This window comes from Mustelus asterias, chromosome 12, assembly GCF_964213995.1.
Source record: "Mustelus asterias chromosome 12, sMusAst1.hap1.1, whole genome shotgun sequence".
In the NCBI taxonomy this organism is placed as follows: domain Eukaryota; kingdom Metazoa; phylum Chordata; class Chondrichthyes; order Carcharhiniformes; family Triakidae; genus Mustelus; species Mustelus asterias.
In genome coordinates, this window is record NC_135812.1 from 78413989 (window position 1) to 78436089 (window position 22101).

The 22101-nt window shown below is 44.6% G+C and overlaps 2 protein-coding genes across 9 annotated transcripts in view; one reads left to right on the plus strand and one right to left on the minus strand.

The window, feature by feature from the left end:
- Window positions 1-13822, minus strand: part of LOC144501608 (hexosaminidase D-like) — a 39812-nt gene extending 25990 nt beyond the window's left edge. For 2 of the 7 annotated variants that reach the window (XM_078225481.1, XM_078225476.1), the window contains exons 1-7: window positions 13540-13676; window positions 12568-12693; window positions 11912-12075; window positions 8354-8463; window positions 5876-5963; window positions 3626-3790; window positions 3298-3481 (exon numbers count right to left, since the gene is read on the minus strand). In XM_078225481.1, coding sequence (XP_078081607.1) covers window positions 3298-3481; window positions 3626-3790; window positions 5876-5963; window positions 8354-8463; window positions 11912-12040 — 676 coding nt within the window. In that variant the 5' untranslated portion in view covers window positions 12041-12075; window positions 12568-12693; window positions 13540-13676. Of the gene's footprint in view, window positions 1-3297; window positions 3482-3625; window positions 3791-5875; window positions 5964-8353; window positions 8464-11911; window positions 12076-12567; window positions 12694-13205; window positions 13448-13539 lie in introns of those variants that run through there. The other 5 variants (XM_078225478.1, XM_078225477.1, XM_078225480.1 and 2 more) reach the window with 5 other exon arrangements.
- The window catches only part of ogfod3 (2-oxoglutarate and iron dependent oxygenase domain containing 3), a 160526-nt gene continuing 152008 nt past the window's right edge, over window positions 13584-22101 (plus strand). For both annotated transcript variants that reach the window (XR_013499159.1, XM_078225483.1), the window contains exon 1: window positions 13584-13711. Coding sequence is in view for 1 of the 2 variants with exons in the window: in XM_078225483.1 (XP_078081609.1) it covers window positions 13632-13711 (80 nt within the window). In the remaining variant the exon portion in view is untranslated. The remainder of the gene's footprint in view (window positions 13712-22101) is intronic.

The window sequence follows — 22101 nt, forward strand, 5'->3', positions numbered from 1 at the left end:
AAGCCACTCCATTGCATCAAACTGCTAAGAAGTCTCAGAGGAAGAAAACTGGGCGGACAACTGGGCATCAACCGGAAATAATAATGGCAACCTGTCGTCCCTGCAAGGTCCCATTACTAATATCTGGGGGTTTGCGCCAAAGTTGGGATAGCTGACTTACAGCAACAGTCTGATACTCATGGAATCATACCTTACAATGTCCCAGGTATGGCCTGTCCCACCAGCAGAGGTGGCAGTGGCACAATGGTGTAGAGTTGTGAACATCAAATCTGGACCCCATGAAGTCTCATGACGTCAAGTCAAACATGGGCAGGAAACCTCCTGCTGATTACCATGTACCCCCCCCCCCCCCAAACCACACGCTTCCACTGATGCATCAGTGCTCCTCCATGTTGAACATGCCAGGCCTAGCACCAGGCATACCGGGTGCCAACCTGGTGAGGCTGCAGCACAGAACAACTTGCATGCCAAACAGCATAAGCAGCAAGTGACAGACAGAACTAAACGATTACACAGCCAATGGATCAGATCTAAACTCTGCAGTCCTGCCACATCCAGCCATGAATGGTGGTGGTTGTCAATTAAATAGCTCACTGGAGAAGCAGGTTCCACAAATATCCCCATCCTCAATGATGGGGCAGCCCATCACATCAGCGCAAAAGATAAGGCTGAAGCATTTGCACAATTTTCGGTACTTTTTGCATCTCCTCAGATACTAAGTGCAGCAAGGCCTGGACAATATCCAGGCTTGGGCTGACAAGTGGCAAGCAACATTTGCACCACAGAAGTGCCAGGCAATGACCAACAAGACTGAATCTAACCATTGGCCCTTGACATTCAATGGGAATATCATTGCTGAAACCCCCACTATTAACATTCTGGGGGTTACAATTGACCAGAAACTGGACCAGCTATATAAATACTGTGGTTACGACAGCAGGTCAAGAGGCTAGGAAACCTGCAGTGAGTAACTTACCTCCTAACTCCCCAAAGCCTATCCACCATCTACAAGGCACAAGTCAGGAGTGTGAAAGTAAGTTTTCCCCTTGCCTGGATGAGTGCAACTCCAAAAGCGTTCAAGAAGCTTGACACGATCCAGGACAAGACAGCCCACTTGATTGGCACCCCAAACACAAACATTCACTTCCTCCACCGTCGACATACAATAGCAGCAATATGCTCCATCTACATCTACAAGATGCACTGCAGGATCTCACGAAGGCTTCTTCCAAACCCACAACCACTACCATCTAGAAGGACAATAACAGCAGATGCATGATAACATCACTCCCTGGAAGTTCCTGTCCAAATCCCTCACCACCTTGACTTGGAACAATATTGCATTTCCTTTACTGTTGCTGGGTCAAAATCCTGAAACTCCTTCCCTAACACCCCTGTGGATGTATCTACATCACAAGGACTGCAGTGGTTCAAGAAGGCAGTTCACCAATACGTACTCAAGGGCAACTAGGGATGGGTAATAGATGCTGGCCCACCCAGCAGAGCCCACATCCCTTGAATGAATGAAACAAAAGGTAGATACATTCAGCTGGTTTTGATCCAGTGGCCAGTCTACCAGATAGAAGGTACTTGGTTATAAGGCCATCATCCATTCAATTGAATACGGTTGAGCCATTACTGACATCATTGCTTAGTAATGAGTGTATGTTGACAGAATTAGCATGATCCAGTTGGTGACCTTGATGTACCAAGTGATGTTGAGAATATATCTGAGACAGTAAAGGGGGAAACTGTTCACCTTTTTCTTGTGTAGCATACATTTGTCCAGGTCTCACTGCTGTCGAGCAGTGCACTCAGGGCACAGGTTTGGTAAGCTGTCAGTTTGGTGTTCTTGCTCAAGTTGCTTGACAATCTCTTCCTCAGCTTGGATATGACACCTGCCATGTGCTTGTTGACTTCAGCATCAAATGACAGATTGCTGGTGATGGCAGAGCTATCAACAACTTCCAGAGATAAAGTTTATTTATTAGTGTCACGAGTAGGCTTACATTAACACTGCAATGAAGTTACTGTGAAAATCCCCCAGTCACCACACTCCAGCGCCTGTTCGGGTACACTGAGGGAGAATTTAGAATGGCCAATGCACCTAACCAGCATGTCTTTCGGACTGTGGGAGGAAACCGGAGCACCCGGAGGAAACCCACGCAGACACGGAGAGAATGTACAAACTCCACACAGACAGTGACCCAAGCCGGGAATCGAACCAATTCCCCGGCGCTGTGAGGCAGCAGTGCTAACCACTGTGCCACCACATTATCAGTGCTGATGACAGTATGGCAAAGTTCTGGACTATGGCATTGGTCTTCCCCATGTTGGTCAAACCAGACTCTTTGCCGTCTATTTGCCATTGGACGTGTCCCTCAGTATGGAATGCGAGTGCAGCACTGTGATGCACCTGGTGCAGTTTTGTTCTGGGTCTCAGCCAGACAAGCCTGAACAACTTTCTGTTGGTTCTGGTATGTAAGTACACACCCTCTGGAGAGCTACGACAGCAGCAAAGAGAAGAATCTGGAAAATGGCATCGATGCCAGAGCTGATTGACCTCACTGCGCATCTTAAAGGGTTCTGGCATTTCCTTGTTCCGGTTTGGCTACACCACATGCACAGAGTGCTGGAAAGCAGCCAGCTGAAAAACTGAACTGAGAGCCAAGTGCTTATTTTGCTTTCATAATTTTAGTTCAAATGGAGTCACTGACAAGATAATAATGCAAAGAACAATATAGCACCAGAACAGGCCCTTCGGCCCACCCAGCCTGCACTGATTCCTAATCCTTATTTAGACTCACTACTTATTGCCCATATGTGGTTTCTATCTCTCTGTTTGCCTCCCATTCATGTGTATATCAAGATACACCTTGAATGTTGCTAACGTGCCTGCTTCCATCGCCACCACTGGCAGTGTGTTCCAGGCACCCATCACCCTCTGTGTGAAAAACCTTCCCCGCATGGTCTCTCCTAAACTTTCCCTCTCTCGCCCTGAACCTGTGCCCTCTTGTAGTTGACCTTTTCACCCTGGGAAAAGGCCTCTGACTATCCACTCAATCTATGCCTCTCACAATGTTGTGGATCTCTATCAGGTCGCCCCTCAGCCTCCACCTTTCTAGTGAAAACAATCCAAATTTATCCAACCTTTCCGCATGCCTAAAACCCTCCAGACCAGGCAACATCCTGGTAAACCTTTACTGCACCCTCTCCAAAGCATCCATATCTTTCTGATGATGTGGCGACCAGAACTGCACGCAATATTCCAAATACGTCCGAACTAAAGTTTTGTACCTTGAAGTTTCTCTTCACTGATGTTCCGAAGCATGTCATCCCAAAGGATTGGTTTCACATCTGGGTGGGTAGTGAGGACGTAACTTGCAACAGCTTTCACATGAGACAGGAACAGACTATCTGCATTTGTTTGGCTTGTCTCAAACAACTTCTTGGATTCTTCACCTTCACCGAGGTAATACACCTAAATATATAGAAGAACAAATTTCATTTTCCAAAAGAAAAGTAGTTAACGTGAAACGTTATAAGATTAAGCAAACGGCTCCCAAGGACAAACAATATTTTTTGTGAAGTGTGAATCAAAGCTTCCACATAATTTTTGCAGTACCTCATCTGATCCAATGTGCAGCCATTTCAGGTCTTTGTGCATTGCCGTGATCTGGTCAATCATGGATTTTACTAATTCCATGGACTCCTTTTTATGAGGATTGAGGCTGTTAGGGAAGTATTTCACTTCACGGAGATGAGAAAAGGTTTTATGTTTAAGCACAAACTGTAGGAACAAGGTTCAAAAATAAAGCATCAGTCAGGGCAACTTATCAAAGGGAACCACACATTCTGGATCTGCTCTGCAGAAATCTCTCACTGGTTTCTCAGTATTGAATGAGATATGCATCCCAGAGGAATGACAGAGGAATAACCCCATGCTAATACATAATGGCCAATCAGGATTTAGTATATGGGGTATAATAATCCCATACTAATAGGAATCACTACTGTACTATATTTAAAACACTAACAAATGTGAGAAAATTGTGCAGAGTTTTAGATCCTGTTATCTAAACTCTATGGTAGTCATGATGTGGAGATGCCGGCGTTGGACTGGGGTAAACACAGTAAGAAGTTTAACAACACCAGGTTAAAGTCCAACAGGTTTATTTGGTAGCAAAAGCCACACAAGCTTTCGGAGCTGCAAGCCCCTTCTTCAGGTGAGTGGGAATTCTGTTCACAAACAGAGCATATAAAGACACAAACTCAATTTACATGAATAATGGTTGGAATGCGAATACTTACAACTAATCAAGTCTTTAAGAAACACCACACCTCTCTCCACTCATGTTGTTTTGTTTCTTAAAGACTTGATTAGTTGTAAGTATTCGCATTCCAACCATTATTCATGTAAATTGAGTTTGTGTCTTTATATGCTCTGTTTGTGAACAGAATTCCCACTCACCTGAAGAAGGGGCTTGCAGCTCTGAAAGCTTGTGTGGCTTTTGCTACCAAATAAACCTGTTGGACTTTAACCTGGTGTTGTTAAACTTCTATCTAAACTCTAAGCAAACGGACTCAAGTCAATACTGCAGTTTCTAATGAGTTCTGTTTCAAGACACCAGGGGCTGAATCTTCTGAGGAGCAGCAATCACTGGCGGACTGCCACCCCACTCCTGTTTCTCCACACTAAGATGAATCTCCGCATTTCTTCAGAAATACAGGGCGTACCTGTCTAGGAGACCTCCTTCACGCTGCAAGATGATCGAGGGAAGCCAAGTTACACTCCCTTTTTCTGGCACTAGCTGCTGTAGTTTGGTAAGTCTTCTTTTGTGAACACACTGAGCAGCTTTGGGATGTTTGTATAGCTTTTCAGCATGTTTGGACATGAGTGTGAATGAGGTAAGAGGCTAGTGTGGGTAGTGTGGCAGGGTGCCAGCTGGGTAAAGGTGGCATAGTGGGTAGGGTGATGAGGTCGGGTCAGGTCAGGGGTAGGGAAGTCAGAAGGTTTGGAGTAGAGTCGGAGGGTTGGTTTAGGTTGGAGGGTCGAGGGTGAGTCAGAGGGTCAGGAGGAAGAGGACAGGCAAGGGGTCAGTGAAAAGTTGTGGGTGGGTGTTAGGGGGGAGTTGGTTCAGGGAGGATGGTTTTTTTCATAGAATCCCTACAGTGCAGAAGGTGACCATTCGGCCCATCGAGTCTGCACCAATCACAATCCCACCCAGGCCCTACCCCCGTAACCCCACATATTTATCCTGGTAATCCCCCTGACACTAGGGTCAATTTAGCACGGCCAATCCGCCTAACCCACACATCTTTGGACTGTGGGAGGAAATAGGAGCACCCGGAGGAAACCCACGCAGACACAGGGAGAACGTGCAAACTCCAGACAGACCCCCGAGGCTGGAATTCACAGGGAGAACATGCAAACTCCAGACGGTGACCCGAGGCTGGAATTGAACCCGGATCCCTGGCACTATGAGGCAGCAGTGCTAACCACTGTGCCACCGTGCTGCCCACCTGTCTAATTTCCTGTCTAACGTTTCATGGTTAGCTGTGCAGGTAAGTAAATCAGAACCCTCCAAAGTGTCCAACTCTAACTCAACAGTTGGAGACTTTCTTGGAGAGTTCCAAATGCAGAGAAGTTGCCCACCGGAAGTTGAAACTTCCCAGGCAATTCCTGTGGAGTCCTTGCATTGGGATTTCAAAGAGGTCCCATAGTTCATCCTCCAGGGTACATCCGATCTCTGACCATCCAGAGAATGGGATATCCGGGTCCACTAGTTACAGTAAAGTTCATCAATCTTTATTATAGATTTCATGATATTTAGCCCAACGTGGTCTTTCAGCTTTATTTTGTTTCTAAACTCACCTCCATGTGGCCAATGGTCTGCACCAATGGAATTATTTCAAAATTAAGCATTCTGGCAAGGTTTATAAGTTCTCTGATGTCTGCCGCACTGCAATGCAAAACGTACATCATTAGTAGGTATTAGCATAAACTGCACTTTTCCATATACCCCCAATTCCTGGCTACGACACAGGTGAACTTTGTCAGATGTCAAGTTAAATGTCACGGGATAGCTTGGCATTCTGTCTCCCGGGAGGGGAAAGGAGTTAAGGTAACCATCAACGTTTGACACGCAGTCAAGGCGTTCTGACTTGTCTCTGTTTTTGCTGAAATCATTGATGCCCATGCTGCCCTCTTAAGCCACTTCTTCTCAATTTGCAAGCCTGAGCACATCTAAAGCTTGTCCAAGCACATGGTTCATCACTCACAGGGCACAAGATGGTGGAGAACAAAGCCAATAGCGACTGTTCATGTTGACATCTTCAGCAATATGTAATTTTAAACTATCGACAGTTTAAAGTCCAATAAAATCCAAGTGCAGTCAGTACTCCTGATTCTTTACACATACAGCTATTTCATGCAAACAGACACAGCAGCTTGGAGTATTTGTTCCCCTGAAGTCAGATGTCACTACCATTTAACCTGCAGAACCAATGATTCACACAGACTGGATTAGATAACTAATCAATTTCTTCTAAACGGATTTTTAAAAAAAAGCCAGTTAATAAAGAACCAAAAATATTGAGTGTACACCAGATCTTAAGGTGGATTTGGGCTCAGCTTGGAATATAGGACTAAAAACATACTAGCCCACTTTGGAATTGAACCCGTGTCCCTGGCGCTGTGAGGCAGCAGTGCTAACCACTGTGCCACCGTGCCACCCACTATGTTCAGCAAGTGCTGTCCAATTACAGAATCACATCCAGCAGCAGATGTTGTGTTTTGGGTTTTGCAAACTCCACAAAGACAGTCACCCAAAGCTGGAATTGAACCCGGGTCCCTGGCGCTGAGAAAAATAAACAAGGACATTATTTTCAATATTCTCCATACCATTTTAATGATAAAATAATGATGTTTTACCAAAGGACTTCATGGTTAAGAAAAAAAATCAAAGTAACTGATGGTAAATCATACATTAGCCCATTTATGGTTGAGTATGGTCTGTACTCTGCCTATTATGAACAATTAGAGGAACATGCCGTTTGGTTCGATCAGCCACGCACTGGGACGGACAGCCTACATAGCTGGTGTCACACTAGCGCTGAAATGTATGCATGATTTTGTTCAATTGAGTAGTAGGCAGAATATCATCCAAGCTAGCTGTTTCACCCTACTACTCTGAAGTGGTATTTTCCACTAACAGGATGTTACAGAGAGACTCAAAGAGAATCAGTCAAGCTCAGTGGCTGATTTACACTTGCTCGGAGCCATATACATTCGTACAGAGGGACCAGCTTTCTGCCAACAAAAGGAATATGCCCAAGCCTGGCTCCATTTTTGAATTTCCCGAGAGCTCTCGGAGCCCATAGTTCCCTGTTGCTTTCTCCATGGCAATGCCTCAGCCAGAGTTGACTTGCCAACCTTTTCTCCTGCAGTACAAATTGTTGTGATTGTTTCGGATTTGGAATTCTTGTGTTTGTCCGGAGTTTTAGAACTATATTTGCTGCTGCTTTCCACAATTAGGGCACAGGGATCACAGTGCACAAGTAATTAAATGAATATTTACGAAATGGGATTCCACAGGCTTCACTGTTAATGCTGTAAATAAAAATCTACAATATTGCTCATCGCCAATGAAACTAAAAGTGACAAAACTGGGAGCAAATTTTAAATGAGTGAGATGATCGTCCAAGCGCGGGATAACAAGCAGCAATGCAGTGAGGCAAGACATTGTGAAATAATTCCAATTCCATAGCAACATGACCAACGAAAGAGTTGAGAAAAGTGCTCTCACGTTATTGACTGTAACTACAAATAATAATTAATTGGAATGATGACAACTAAGCAGATTATCGTCTAGCTTTAGGATGATGAAATAGGGCTTCTGCACTAAAATAACATGACATTTTATAGAATCCCTACAGTGCAGAAGGCCATTCGGCCCATCGAGTCTGCATTGACAACAATCCCACCCAGGCTATGTCACCATATTTACCTTGCTAATCCTCCTTGCACTAAGGCCAAAACCCTACAACCTTGCCCTCCCTGATTCCGGGACGATTCCCAGAATGGAAATCTCCTTTGGCCTCGGGTGGGATTTTGCGACCTCGCCCGAGCAAGGCTGTAAAGTCCCTGGCGCTGAGAGGCAGCAGTGCTAACCACTGTGCCGATACTTCCAGATTTAAAAGAAAAATAAACAAGGGCATTATTTTCAATATTCTCCATGACATTTTAATGGTAAAATAATGATGTTTTACCAAAGGGTTTCATGGTTAAGAAAAAAAAAATCAAAGTAACTTATGGTGAATCATACATTAGTCCATTTATAAAACCTTTTACCTGTAAGCATTTGGAGACCTCAACACTTGCAGATTTCCCTCGTACGGAAACATGTCTTCGTATTCCAGTATAATCCCATTTGCGCCAAGGTGTGAAAGCAGAGGAAAGATCTACAGGAGAAAAATCTGCAATGGAGCCGTTTCAAATCAAACATCGGGAAGTCATGGAGTGATTCTATGCACAGAAGGATCAAGCCTCTTAACCCCTGTGCTTGTGGTGTTCCTTTAAAGGTGGGTCATATCAGGCTATAGTTTTATTGAACAAAGCCTTCCAGTAACTGAAGCTGAGCTTTATTAAGGTGAGAAAGGGAAATTGGGACAAGCAACAGACTTTCTGGAATTTCAATCGCAAATATATATGTTATTTTAAATCAGAAATTGAAAATCTATAACGAGCTATAAAGTTCACAGATTATTGCAGTATTATTCTAGAACCAAATGTGTGCACAAATTAATTTAGTCTCTGTTTTATCCACCGTGGTTAAGACTTAAATTGCAACGATTGGAATTTAACAGTACAAGATATACAAAAATAGATGTAACTCTGGTCTTCGCTGATAACTTACATATCTTGATATTTCCTGACTAAGGTTAAGAGTTAACAGTTTGTAAGGCAATTAGAGCTCACAAAAGCTATTAGGCTTTTGAATAGTGAGTCATATTCATAGAATAGAATCATAGAATCTCTACAGTGCAGAAGGAGGCCATTCAGCCCATCAAGCCTGCACCGACAGCAATCCCACCCAGGCCTTATCCCTGTAACCCCATATTTTTATCTTGCTAATCCCCCTGACACTAATGAATGATTTATCATGGCCAATCCACCTAACTCGCACATTTTTAGACTGGGAGGAAACCCACGCAGACATGGGGAGAACATGCAAACTCCACACAGACAGTGACCCAGGCTGGGAATTGAACCCAGGTCCCTGGTGCTGTGAAGCAGCAGTGCTAACCACTGTGTTACTGCGCCGTCCAAATTAGCACAAGAATTCTGCTCCTGCAACACAAAGGAAGTTAGTGGAACGTGTTTGTTTGTTTGTAACTTCTAACATATTTACTATTGGTTAACATATAACTAACTGTTTCCTTTATCATTACTTATTCCTAAATTATAGCAGTGACTGCACTTTGAATGTACTTCAGTGACTGTAATTTCATTGCAGTGTGAATAGAAGCCTACTTGTGACTAATAAATAAACTTCAACTTTACTTTTAAAGTGCTTTGGGTGTTATGTGTTTGTGTACGGTGCTATATAAATGCAAGTCTTTATTTTCTTCTACATATGTTGACTTACAACCATGTAAATGACATAGGAAAATGATTACAGCGTGCTCTAACAATTTTCAAGTTGGCTAAGTTAATCACTAGAATCATAGAATTGTACAAGAATGAAGGATGTTTACAAGTCCAGTATGTCCATGTCAACTCTATAAAGAGCTATTCAATTCGTCCCATTTCTCTGCCCTTTTGCTTGGCTTTTTAAAACACCAACTTGTATTTTTAAAGCTAAGATAGATTCTATTCCTACCACTTTCCAAGAGCTTTTCGCTTCCAAATGTCTTTCTGCATGAAACCAATTTCCAAAACTCTCCCATCATTATTTTCATATCTTAAACTTCTGCCCTGAGTTACTGAGTCACTAGCCAGTGGAAATAGTTTCCCCTGATCTACGATAACAAAACTTCATAAATTTAAACACTTCTTTCAAATTTTCTCTTCCTGACCTTTGTCCAAATGAACAGAGACCCATTTCCGCTCATCTATCCTCATGTGAAGGGTAGGTTGTGCCTCACAAATCTTATTGAGTTCTTTGAGAAGGTGACCAAAGAGGTGGATGCGGGTAAAGCGGTTGATGTGGTGTATATGGATTTCAGCAAAGCGTTTGATAAGGTTCCCCATGGTAAGCTTTTGCAGAAAATACGGACACATGGGATTGAGGGTGATTTCGTGGTTTGGATCAGAAATTGTCTAGCTGTAAGTAAACAAAGGGTGGTGGTTGATGGGAAATATTCATCCTGGAGTTCAGTTACTGGTGGTGTGTCGCAGGGATCTGTTTTGGGGCCACTGCTGTTTGTCATTTTTATTAATGACTTGGATGAGGGCGTGGAAGGATGGATTAGTAAATTTACGGATGACACTAAAGTCGGTGGAGTTGTAGACAGTGCGGAGGGAAGTGGCAGGTTACAGAGGGACATAGATAGGCTGCAGAGCTGGGCTGAGAGGTGGCAAATGGAGTTTAATGCGGAAAAATGTGAGGTGATTCACTTTGGAAGGAGTAACAGGAATACAGAGTACTGGGCTAATGGTAAGATACTTGGTAGTGTGAATGAACAGAGGGATCTGGGTGTCCATTTGCATAGATCCCTGAAAGTTGGCACCCAGGTTGATAGGGTTGTTAAGAAGGCGTACAGAGTGTTAGCTTTTATTGGCAGAGGGATTGAGTTTTGGAGCCAGGAGGTCATGCTGCAACTGTACAAAACTCTGGTGCGGCCGCATTTGGAGTATTGCGTACAGTTCTGGTCGCCGTATTATAGGGAAGATGTGGGAGTATTGGAAAGGGTGCAGAGGAGATTTACCAGGATGTTGCCTGGTATGGTGGGAAGATCGTATGAGGAAAGGCTGAGGGGCTTGAGGTTGTTTTCGTTAGAGAGAAGAAGGTTAAGAGGTGACTTAATAGAGGCATACAAGATGATCAGAGGATTAGTTAGGGTGGATAGTGAGAGCCTTTTTCCTCGGATGGTGTTGGCTAGCACGAGGGGACATAGCTTTAAATTGAGGGGTGAGAGATATAGGACAGATGTTAGAGGTAGGTTCTTTACTCAGAGAGTAGTAAGGGCGTGGAATGCCCTGCCTGCAGCAGTAGTGGACTCGTCAACATTAAGAGCATTCAAATGGTTATTGGATAAACATATGGATGATATTGGAATAGTGTAGATTAGAGGGGCTTTAGATTGGTTCTACTGGTCGGCACAACATCGAGGGCCGAAGGGCCTGTACTGCGCTGTAATGTTCTATGATCTATAACTAAAGCTTCTCAGTCTAGTTGCTCATCTCTTCTGCATTGTCTCTAATGACCATGACATACTCCTAAGCACACCCAAAGTTGGATAATATATTCTAATTGCAGACTAACCAGTGATATATTAACATCCTTTTGTACTGCAAGCATCGTTATTTATAGTAAGAAATCTCACAACACCAGGTTAAAGTCCATGAGGTTTATTTGGAATCACAAGCTTTTGGAGCGCTGCTTACCTGATGAAGGAGCAGTGCTCCGAAAGCTCGTGATTCCAAATAAACCTTTGGACTTTAACCTGGCGTTGTGAGACTTCTTACTGTGCCCACCCCGTCCAATGCCGGTATCTCCACCTCATTGTTATTTATAGTTAAGGTTTCTGGGTAATTGTTGTTTTAAAAAATATAGAGGCCTGAAAATTCAAAGTCAATATTTTGTTACTGAAACTATCGTGGTGGTTAGAGTGACATTTATTTTGCTGGAAAGTATAATCACTGAGAAGAAATATAAAGATTCCATTATTGTGATGAATAAATCACCTGTGTTAAATAGGAGATCTTGGGTGGGGCACCTTTCAAATCCAGATGCACCAATTTCAAACCCATCTGTGGGGGTTTAAGTATGTTAGTATCTGCTTCCATTGGCTTGTCTCCATGATCATCAGCCATTCTTCAAACACACCAAGTCCAGGGCTGTGTGACACCTAGGGAGGGAGGGGCAAGAAAATATTGACAGTGTAAAGTTAAATTAATTTACCACAATCACGCGACATTTTTTACATCCACCCAAATTGTAAAATATCCCAATATGCCTTGAGCCCCCAATGTAGCAAAACCCTTCAACAACTTTGCTCATTGTCGTTACTACCAAGAAATATGCATCTATACAACATTGCACAATCACAGCAAATTATCTTTTTGTTACTGTGATAGTAACACCCTCATTTGTTGCACTCAGAATTAAGGTGCCTTTGAACGGTGCGATGCTGATCGGATGCAGCACACAATCAGTCCCGACAAAGGTTCTTCATCCAAAACACTGGGGCCTATTTTCAACTGATGCCCACATCGGCAGCGCATTCCTGGCACCCGCCTCAATCTGGCAATATGAAGCACCAACCAATTTGGGAATTTTGGCCCTTATTACCGTAGGGAGAAATGTCAGAAACAATTTGTGCCCGTCATTGGTGGCTCACCCACAGAGGTGCCAGGAAATTGAGCAGCTCCTACGCTGGGTTGAGGCAGACGTCGTGTGAAGGTGGCAGCAGGTGGCAAAGATTTTGTGCAGTCAGGAACTTCACTCATGCTGGTACCACAAAAATCTACGAGAAAAGATTTAACACAGTGTATAAAAACATGACTTGCGGCTGTCCCTTTAAGGTCGGCTAGTTAGGTCTCTCAATGCGCCTTTGAGGTCAGCTAGTTAGGTCTATCAATGCCCCTTTAAGGTCAGCGAGTTAGGTCTCTCAATGCCCTTTTAAGGTTGGCTAGTTGGCTCTCTCAATGCCAGACGGCAGTGGTTGGAAGGAGGTGGGACACCACACTACCATTGCCATCTGTAATTTTTTTCCGTCTTCAGGATCACCACGTCTGTAGCTCAGAATTCAGTATGGATGCTGGCAGAATATGGTTGTTAGTCTGTGATGACAACACAACCAGGGCAGAAGATGAAGCAGAAATTGCCTTTACAATCATACAGCACAGAAGAGGCCCTTAGGCCCATCAAATCTGTACCAACACGTGAGAAACACCTGAAACTCCCAGCTAATCCCGTTTACTAGCATTTGGCCTATAGCCTTGGTTCCTCCTACTCCATCAGGAGTCACTGGCCTACCATTTGCAGGCCTCTCTCTCAAAGTTCCCTGAGCCAGTCAAGAGGTGGGTGACTTTATTGCCCGCCCCAGCAGGGTAAAGAGGGCTGGCAGCATTGAGAAATCACCGCTCTCTCCTGGCTGGCAGAAATAGCAGTGCCAGCATTCCTTGCTGCTTTTGTTTTTGATCTGAGCAGGGGCACCAATAAACAGAGAGCAGGATTTGGGATTGGCAAGACTCAAGGAGCAGCAGCTTTGCAAAGGAGAGGGAGGGAGGGAGGGAAGGAGAGGGAGGGAGGGAGGGAGAGGGAGAGGGCTGCACTGACTGGATGCAAATGCAGCTGAGGTTTGCCTTGCCTTGAGTTCCCGTTAAGCTGCTCGATTGCTTGCGCCTGCAGTCAGTGTGGGCAGTCTGAGCACTCAGGTCCAGGACTGGGAACCGAAGCGCAATGTCGGCCCTGAAGAGAGCAAGCTCCAGGAAGGCGGAAGAGAGCAGCAGCGGCCCCGACAAGAGTCAGATCCGCCCGAGGTAGGAGGCAGCCCGGGCAATGCAGCAGGGAGAGAGGCTCAGGGACAAGAGGCTTGAGAGAGGCAGTGTAGCCAAGAGAGAGGCGACCCGCTGGCTGGCTCCCTGCTACACAGCAGCGCTGCAAATTGCTACACCCGCAGCTCAGCGCAGCGCAGCATGTGGGACACAGCACTGCCAACACAGGATAGACAGTGACTGAGACACACACACTGATCACACTGCACACCCAGCTGCAGAGATGGGGCATGAGAGTGAGAAAATGAAAATTCGAATTCATATAGCGCCTTTCATGACCACAAATGTCCAAAAGGGGCTTTTTTTTAACAGCCAATGGAATCCTTCTGATGGCCTCTATTGTAATAGAAAATGCAGTTTTGAATTTGCACACACACAAACATAGATAGAAGCAGGAGGAGGCCATTTGGCCCTTCGAGCCTGCCCCGCCATTCATCACGATCGTGGCTGATCGTCCAACTCACTAGCCTAATCCTGCTTTTTCCCCATCAACTTTGATCTCATTCGCCTCAAGTGCTATATCCAGCCGCCTCTTGAATACATTGTGTTTTGGCATCAACTACTTCCTGTGGTAATGAATTCCGCAGGCTCACCACTCTTTGGGTGAAGAAATGTCTCCTCATCTCCGTCCTAAATGGTCTACCCTGAATCCTCTGACTGTGACCCCTGGTTCTGGACTCCCCCACCATTGGGAATTTCCTCCCTGCATCTATCCTGTGTAGTGCTGTTAGAATTTTATAAGTCTTTATGAGATCCCCCCTCATTCGTCTGAACTCCAGCGAAAACAATCCTAACCTAGTCAATCCTCCTACATCAGTCCCGCCGTCCCCAGAATCAGCCTGGTAAACCTTCGCTGCACTCCCTCGGGAGCAAGAACATTCTTCGTCAAAAAAGGAGAACAAAACTGCATACAATACTCTAGTATGGCCTCACCAAGGCCCTGTATAATTGCAACAACACATCCCTGCTCCTGTACACGAAACCTCTCGCAATGAAGGCCAACATGCCATTTACCTTTTTACCCTCTGCTGCATCTGCATGCTTACCTTCAGTGACTGGTGCACAAGGACACCCGGGTCCTGCTGCACACTCCCCTCTCCTAATTTACCTTGTTTTTGCTTCCAAAGTGACTCACCTCACATTTATCCAAATTATACTGCATCTGCCATTGATTTGCCCACTCACCCGACCTGTCCAGATCATTCTGAAGGATCTCTGCATCCTCGTCACAGTTCACCCTCCCACCCAACTTGGTATCATCTGCAAACTTTGAGATGTTACATTTTGTTCCCTCATCCAAATCATCAATATATATTGTGAATAGCTGGGGGCCGCAGCACCGATTTTCCCCAGCTATTCACAATATATATTAATGATTTGGACCCCACTGGTTACTGCCTGCGAATTTGAAAAGCACACATAAATTCCTACTCTTTGTTTCCTCTCTGCCAACTAGTTTCCAATCCATCTCAATATGCTTCCCCCAATCCCATGCGCTTTAATCTTGCATCTCTTATGTGGGACTTTGTCAAACGCCAAATATACCACATTGACTGGCTCCCCTTGTCAACTCTACACACAAAAGGCTCCCACAAACAGCAATGTGATAATGATCAGATGACATGTTTTATGATGTGAATTGGGAGATGAATATTAACCAGGATACTGAGGATTACTCCTCTCTGCCTTTGATGTAGAAATTTGCCTTGGAGCCTCTGTTTAATATTTCAACCAAAAGGAAGCTCCTCTGACAGCGCAGCAAACCCTTGGTTGTTTTGTGATTAAGTCCTGGAGTAACAATTAAATATATTGCCTTCTAACTCTGAGATACGAAGAACAATACAGCACAGGAACAGGCCCTTCGGCCCTCCAAGCCTGCACCGATCATGTGTTCCTAACTAGACCATCCGTTTGTATCCCTCTATTCCCATAGATAGGAGTGCTACTAATCGAGAGACAGCTGAAATGGGCATTGCATCTGTGGTGGTGTACAAGGGGGTTATGCTCACCGGCCAGCAAGGCAGAGAGAGGGGTGGCACGAGTGGCAGAGACATTGCAACAAATTTTAGTCTGAGAGATGTGCGTTAAACACAGCATATACATTGCAAAACTCATAAATGATTAGCTTATGTGGAAACAAATGAAATTGGCAACTTGGTCCTCCATCAGAGGATACATACATTTCCAATATTTTGCAGATAACCGCAGGTTGAGTGGTGTAGTTAACACAGAGGAAGACTGCAATAAGATGCAAGCAGATATTAATAAACTTTCAGAACAGCTGTGTAAGTGACAAATGAATTCCTTTGAGATGATGCACGTCTGTCAGAAGAATATGGGGGGCACACACTCTGAGAAATAAGAGTTTAAATGAGATAGAGGGGAACAGTGACCTGGGGTACAGGGACACAAATAATTAAAAGTAGCGATGCAGGTTGACAAGTTCAGCAGAATGTGAAGAAGCTCCAGGAAATATGGAACAGGATGGGACTCTTTTCTCCAGAAAGAAAAGGCTTAACGGGTGGCCTGATGGAAGTCTTTCAGATCAAAGGGTTGATAGGGTAGATGTAGATACTGGCCTAGATTTTACAGTTGTAATCACAGCAAAACTGTCAGCATTCTTCCTTATTACCCTGTGAAACTGACAGCAATTTCTGATATCATAGGATCATAGAAACCCTACAGCACAGAAAGAGGCAACTTGGCCCATCGAGTCTGCACCGACCACAATCCCACCCAGGCCCTATCCCCATATCCCTACATATTTACCCACTAATCTGCGCACCTAAGGGCAATTTTAGCATGGCCAATCAACCTAACCCGCATATCTTTGGACTGTGGGAGGAAACCGGAGCACCCGGAGGAAACCCACGCAGACACAGGGAGAATGTGCAAACTCCACACAGACAGTGACCGAAGCCGGGAATCGAACCCAAGTCCCTGGTGCTGTGAGGCAGCAGTGCTAACCACTGTGCTACTGTGCCGCCCTAAATCTGAACATGCACAATTCAATGTGAAAATTAGGTATACTCTGTCCTTGCAGACAATCATTAATCAGATGATAATTCCTCATTTAGGCCATTAGTCTACTACTAAACATATTGAAAATAGTTATATCTCATTAATGAGGTGTAATTATTTTGAATGGCACACCAAGTCATAATTGCTGCTAAACAACATCTCTGGCCCTGAAACATTATTGTATATTTGTGCAATATCAATTTTTTCTATTCTAATAAAATGCTCCATAGATTTTTTAATAGAATTGTTACAATCCCAGTTGAAGTTACTACTCGATGGGTAAGGGTGCCATGTTGGTGGCACAGTGGTTAGCACTTACTCATTTGTCCATGGGAAGTGGATATCGCGGGCTAAGCCAGCATTTATTGCCCATCCCTAATTGACCACCACAGCAACTCCACTCAGACTGCCCCAGTGACTGCTCACCTCCCAGTTGCTCATTCTCCTCTGAGACTACATTTCACTGAATTGGGAAGGCTGCACTCCAGCATCTAATCACTGGCATAATTCCAGCTCTGTAGCAGACAACTGCTGCATAAAGGCTCTTCTTTTCCCCAACTGACAGCTTCATGAATCTTTCAACAAATCTTTGACATGACCCCAACACTCTAGCTGTACGGAGCAGAACACCATTGCCCACGGACCCAACTCTCAGCAGCATGGAGCTGCCAATGGCCCCCAGGGCTTTAATGTGCTCCATCTTTTCAGTAGCACAAAGTTAACAGCACTACTTAAGCTGTGTGGAGTCAACCTCCTTTTTCATCTGCTCCTGACTAACTGACCTGTTCTGTTCATATCCCCCACCTCTGAGGTATGGTTGAGTGTATCAATCCTTGGTACATTCTGTCCCTGAAATGTTACAATCTCCAGTCAACCAGGAAGCACTCCCCACGGCTACAAAATTACCCTAACTCTGCACCAAAAATACACACAGTCAGAAAGGATGAGATATTAAACAGAGGCTCCATGGCAAAATAGAGATTTCATTGAAACACAGAGCCTAACATACCTGTTTGCTGATGGTACAGAACTAAGTGAAAAGGGAAGCTGTGGGGAGGGCACAGAGAGGCTGCAAAGCAAGATAGACAGGTTAAGTGAATGGGCAACATGTTAGCAGATGGATTATAATGTAGGGAAGTGTGAAGTTGTTCACTTTGGTCATAAGAACAGAAAAGCAGAATATTTAAAAAATATTACAAACTTTTAAATATTGAGACTTGGGCATGATCAGACAAGGAACACAGAATGTACTCAGCCTCGCATCATAGGAAAGCCCCCTCATCCCAGGGACCCATCTAGTGAACCTTTGCTGTACCGCCTCCAATGCAAGTACATAACATCGATATAGCAGTAATGTCACTGGACTAGCAATCCGGAGGCCCAGGCTACTGCTCTGGAGACATGGGTTCAAATCCCACCACGGGAGCTGGTGGAATTTAAATTCAATTAAAATAACAGAACACAGGTACAGGAAGCAATTAGGAAAGTAAATGACATGTTGGCTTTTATTACAAGGAAATTGGAGTACAGGAAGAAAGAGGTCTGGCTGCAATTGTGCAGGGCATTGGCAAGACGTTGGCAAAAAGCTCCAACCTCGTCCACGGCTGGGATTCTCCAGTGCTGCTGCGGTGAATGGAGTTTGGGCTGAGTGCCAAATTCTCCATTCTCGCTGGCAGCAGAGTGGCCGCAGACGAGATTGGAGAATCTGCCCCATGTCTGGAACACCATGTGCAGTTTTGGTCTTCATATTTAAAGTAAGGATTTTTGTTCTTTATTCTTTCATGGGATGTGGGTGTCACTGTCAAGGTCAGCATTTGTTGCCCATCCCTAATTGCCCTTGAACTGAATGACTTGCTCACACATTTCAGAGGGCTGCTAAAAGTCAACCACATTGCTGTGCTTCTGGCGTCAAATGTTGTCCAGACCAGGTAAGGACGGCAGATTTTCTTCCCTAAGGGACATTGGTGGACCAGACAGGCTTTTTCAACAATTGATGATAGTTTCGTGGTCACCATTACTGAGACTAGATTTATATTCCAGATTTTTTAATTGAATTAAATTCCACCAGCTCCTGTGGTGGGATTTGAACCCATGTCCCCAGAGCAGTAGCCTGGGTCTCTGGATTGCTAGTCCAGTGACAAGACCACTATATCGATGTCATGTACTTGCATTGGAGGCGGTACAGCAAAGGTTCACTAGATTGATCCCTGGGATGAGGGGGTTGTCCTATGATGTGAGGCTGAGTAAATTAGGTTTATATTCTCTGGAATTTAGAAGATTGAGAGGTGATCTCATTTAAACCTACAAAATTCTGAAATGGCTTGATAGCGGAGATACTGCATGGTAGTTTCCCAGAGCTGGGAGTCTAAAACACGGGACACAGTCTCAGGTTAAGTGTCTCATCACTTGGGATTGAGATGAAGAGAAATTACTTCACACAAAGGGTTGTGAATATTTTGAACTCTCTACCCAGTGGGTCATGGTTGCTCAATCATTGAATTCATGTAAGGCTGGAATAGACATGTTTTTGATCTCTCGGAGAATAAAGGGGAAGCAGATACATAGTGACTTTTAAGGGGTGTCTTGACCAATACATGAATAGGATGGGAATAGAGTGATATGGTCCCCGGAAGGGTAGGGGGTTTTAGTTCAGTCGGGCAGCATGATCAGTGCAGGCTTGGAGGGTCGAAGGGCCTGTTCCTGTGCTGTAATTTTCTTTGTTCCTTGTTTCTTTGGAAGGTGGGGAATGATACTCCAAAAGTCCGGAATTAGTTTTCAGGGCTAGAGAGGTTATTCAGCAGTAATTGTGACTAAGCATGCTGGTCAAAATTCAGTTGCATCTCATTCAGTGGTTTTTGCAGTAAGAACATTAACAACTTGAAGTTCACATCAAATCACCACTGATTGTATGCCGATTGTCTCTGCAAAGGCTGCAGCAGTGCAGCCTGTGGAGGAGCAGGGTATGATGGACAGTAGCTTCTGAATTCCCACGTTTAACTGCTCAAGAAGTTGCTGCCACTTTGACTCACAAATGATTTGAGCACTGACAGTTTTGCTGTCCTTAAAAAGCGCCAATTCCAGGCTGATATAATTCTATGTCCGCACAGGGGAGCGACAGCGCTAAGTATGGACACATGCGTGCAAATTCCCTGTCTCCCTTCACAAAATCAGTATTGCATACCAACTGACCCACAAAAATAACACGTGTCCACCCATCAAATGAGAAAAGCTGTCAGCATTTAAAACAAAAGCGTTGATATACGTACATGATGTGAAAACGATTACACTGAAATACATCAAAAATTAATAAGTGCAAAAAAATGTCAATAACCGTTCAAAGCACCAGTCTAACCTTCTGGTGAAGGTGGTGCTGACATGCCTTCCCCTGAACATCTGGCATGTGGGAGGCTTTCAAGTGCAAGTTGATAGGGATTCAGGACCGGCACATTCCTGTAAGGATGAAGGATAAGTATGGCAAGTTTTGGGAACCTTGGATAACGAGAGATATTGTGAGCCTAGTCGAAGAGAAAAAGGAAGCATTTGTCAAAGCTAGGAGGCTGGGAACACACAAAGCAAGTGTGGAATACAAGGAAAGTTGAAAGAAACTTAAGCAAGGAGTAAGAAGGGCTAAAAGGGGTCATGAAAAAGCATTGGCCAGCAGGATTAAGGAAAATCCCAAGGCTTTTTATACATATATAAAGAGCAAGAGGGTAGCCAGGGAGAGGGTTGGCCCACTCAAGGACAAGGGAGGGAATCTATGCGTGGAGCCAGAGGAAATGGGCGAGGTATTAAATGAGTACTTTGCGTCAGTATTCACCAAAGAGAAGGACTTGGTGGATGATGAGTCTGGGAAAGGATGTGTAGATAGTTTGAGTCATGTTGAGATCAAAAAGGAGGAGGTATTGGGGTTCTTGAGAAACATTAAGGTAGACAAGTCCCTGATGGGATATACCCCAGAATACTGAGAGAGGCAAGGGAGGAAATTGCTGGGGCCTTGAGAGAAACCTTTGTATCCTCACTGGCTACAGGGGAGGTCCCAGAGGATTGGAGAATAGCCAATGTTGTTCCTTTGTTTAAGAAGGGTAGCAAGAATAACCCAGGTAATTACAGGCCGGTGAGGCTTACTTCAGTGGTAGGGAAATTATTGGAGAGGGTTCTTTGAGACAGGATTTATTCCCACTTGGAAATAAGTGGACGTATTAGTGAGAGGCAACATGGTTTTGTGAAGGGGAGGTCATGTCTCACGAACTTGATCGAGTTTTTCGAGGAAGTGACGAAGATGATTGATGAGGGTAGGGCAGTGGATGTTGTCTGCATGGACTTCAGTAAGGCTTTTGACAAGCTTCCTCATGGCAGACTAGTGCAGAAGGTGAAGTCGTATGGGATCAGAGGTGAGCTGGCAAGGTGGATACAAAACTGGCTCGGTCAAAGAAGACAGAAGGTAGCAGTGGAAGGGTGCGTTTCTGAATGGAGGGCTGTGACAAGTGGTGTTCCTCAGGGATCAGTGCTGGGACCTTTGCTGTTTGTAATATATATAAATGATTTGGAGGAAAATGTAACTGGATTGATAAATAAGTTTGCGGACGACACAAAGGTTGGTGGATTTGCGGATAGCAATGAGGACCATCAGAGGATACAGCAGGATATAAACCAGTTGGAGACTTGGGCGGAGAGATGGCAGATGGGAGTTTAATCCGGACAAATGTGAGGTAATGCATTTTGGAAGGTCTAATACAGATAGGAAATATAAGGGCAGAACCCTTAAGATTATTGTTAGGCAAAGGGATCTGGGTGTACAGGTACACAGGTCACTGAAAGTGACAATGCAGGTGGAGAAGGTAGTCAAGAAGGCATACAGCATGCTTGCCTTCATCGGCCGGGGCATTGAGTTTAAAAATTGGCAAGTCATGTTGCAGCTTTATAAAACCTTAGTGAGGCCGCACTTGGAATATAGTGTTCAATTCTGGTCGCCACACTACCAGAAGGATATGGAGGCTTTGGAGAGGGTACAGAAACGATTTACCAGGATGTTGCCCGGTATGGATGGCATTAGCTATGAGGAGAGGTTGGAGAAACTTGGTTTGTTCTCACTTGAGCGACGGAAGTTGAGGGGAGACCTGATAGAAGCCTACAAGATTATGAGAGGCATGGATAGAGTGGATAGTCAGAAGCTTCTTCCCAGGGTGGAAGAGCCAATTACTAGAGGGCATAGGTTTAAGGTGCGAGGGGCAAGGTTTAAAGGAGATGTACGAGGCAGATTTTTTACACAGAGGGTGGTGGGTGCCTGGAACTTGTTGCCGGGGGAGGTAGTGGAAGCGGATACAGTAGTGACTTTTAAGGGGCGTCTTGACAAG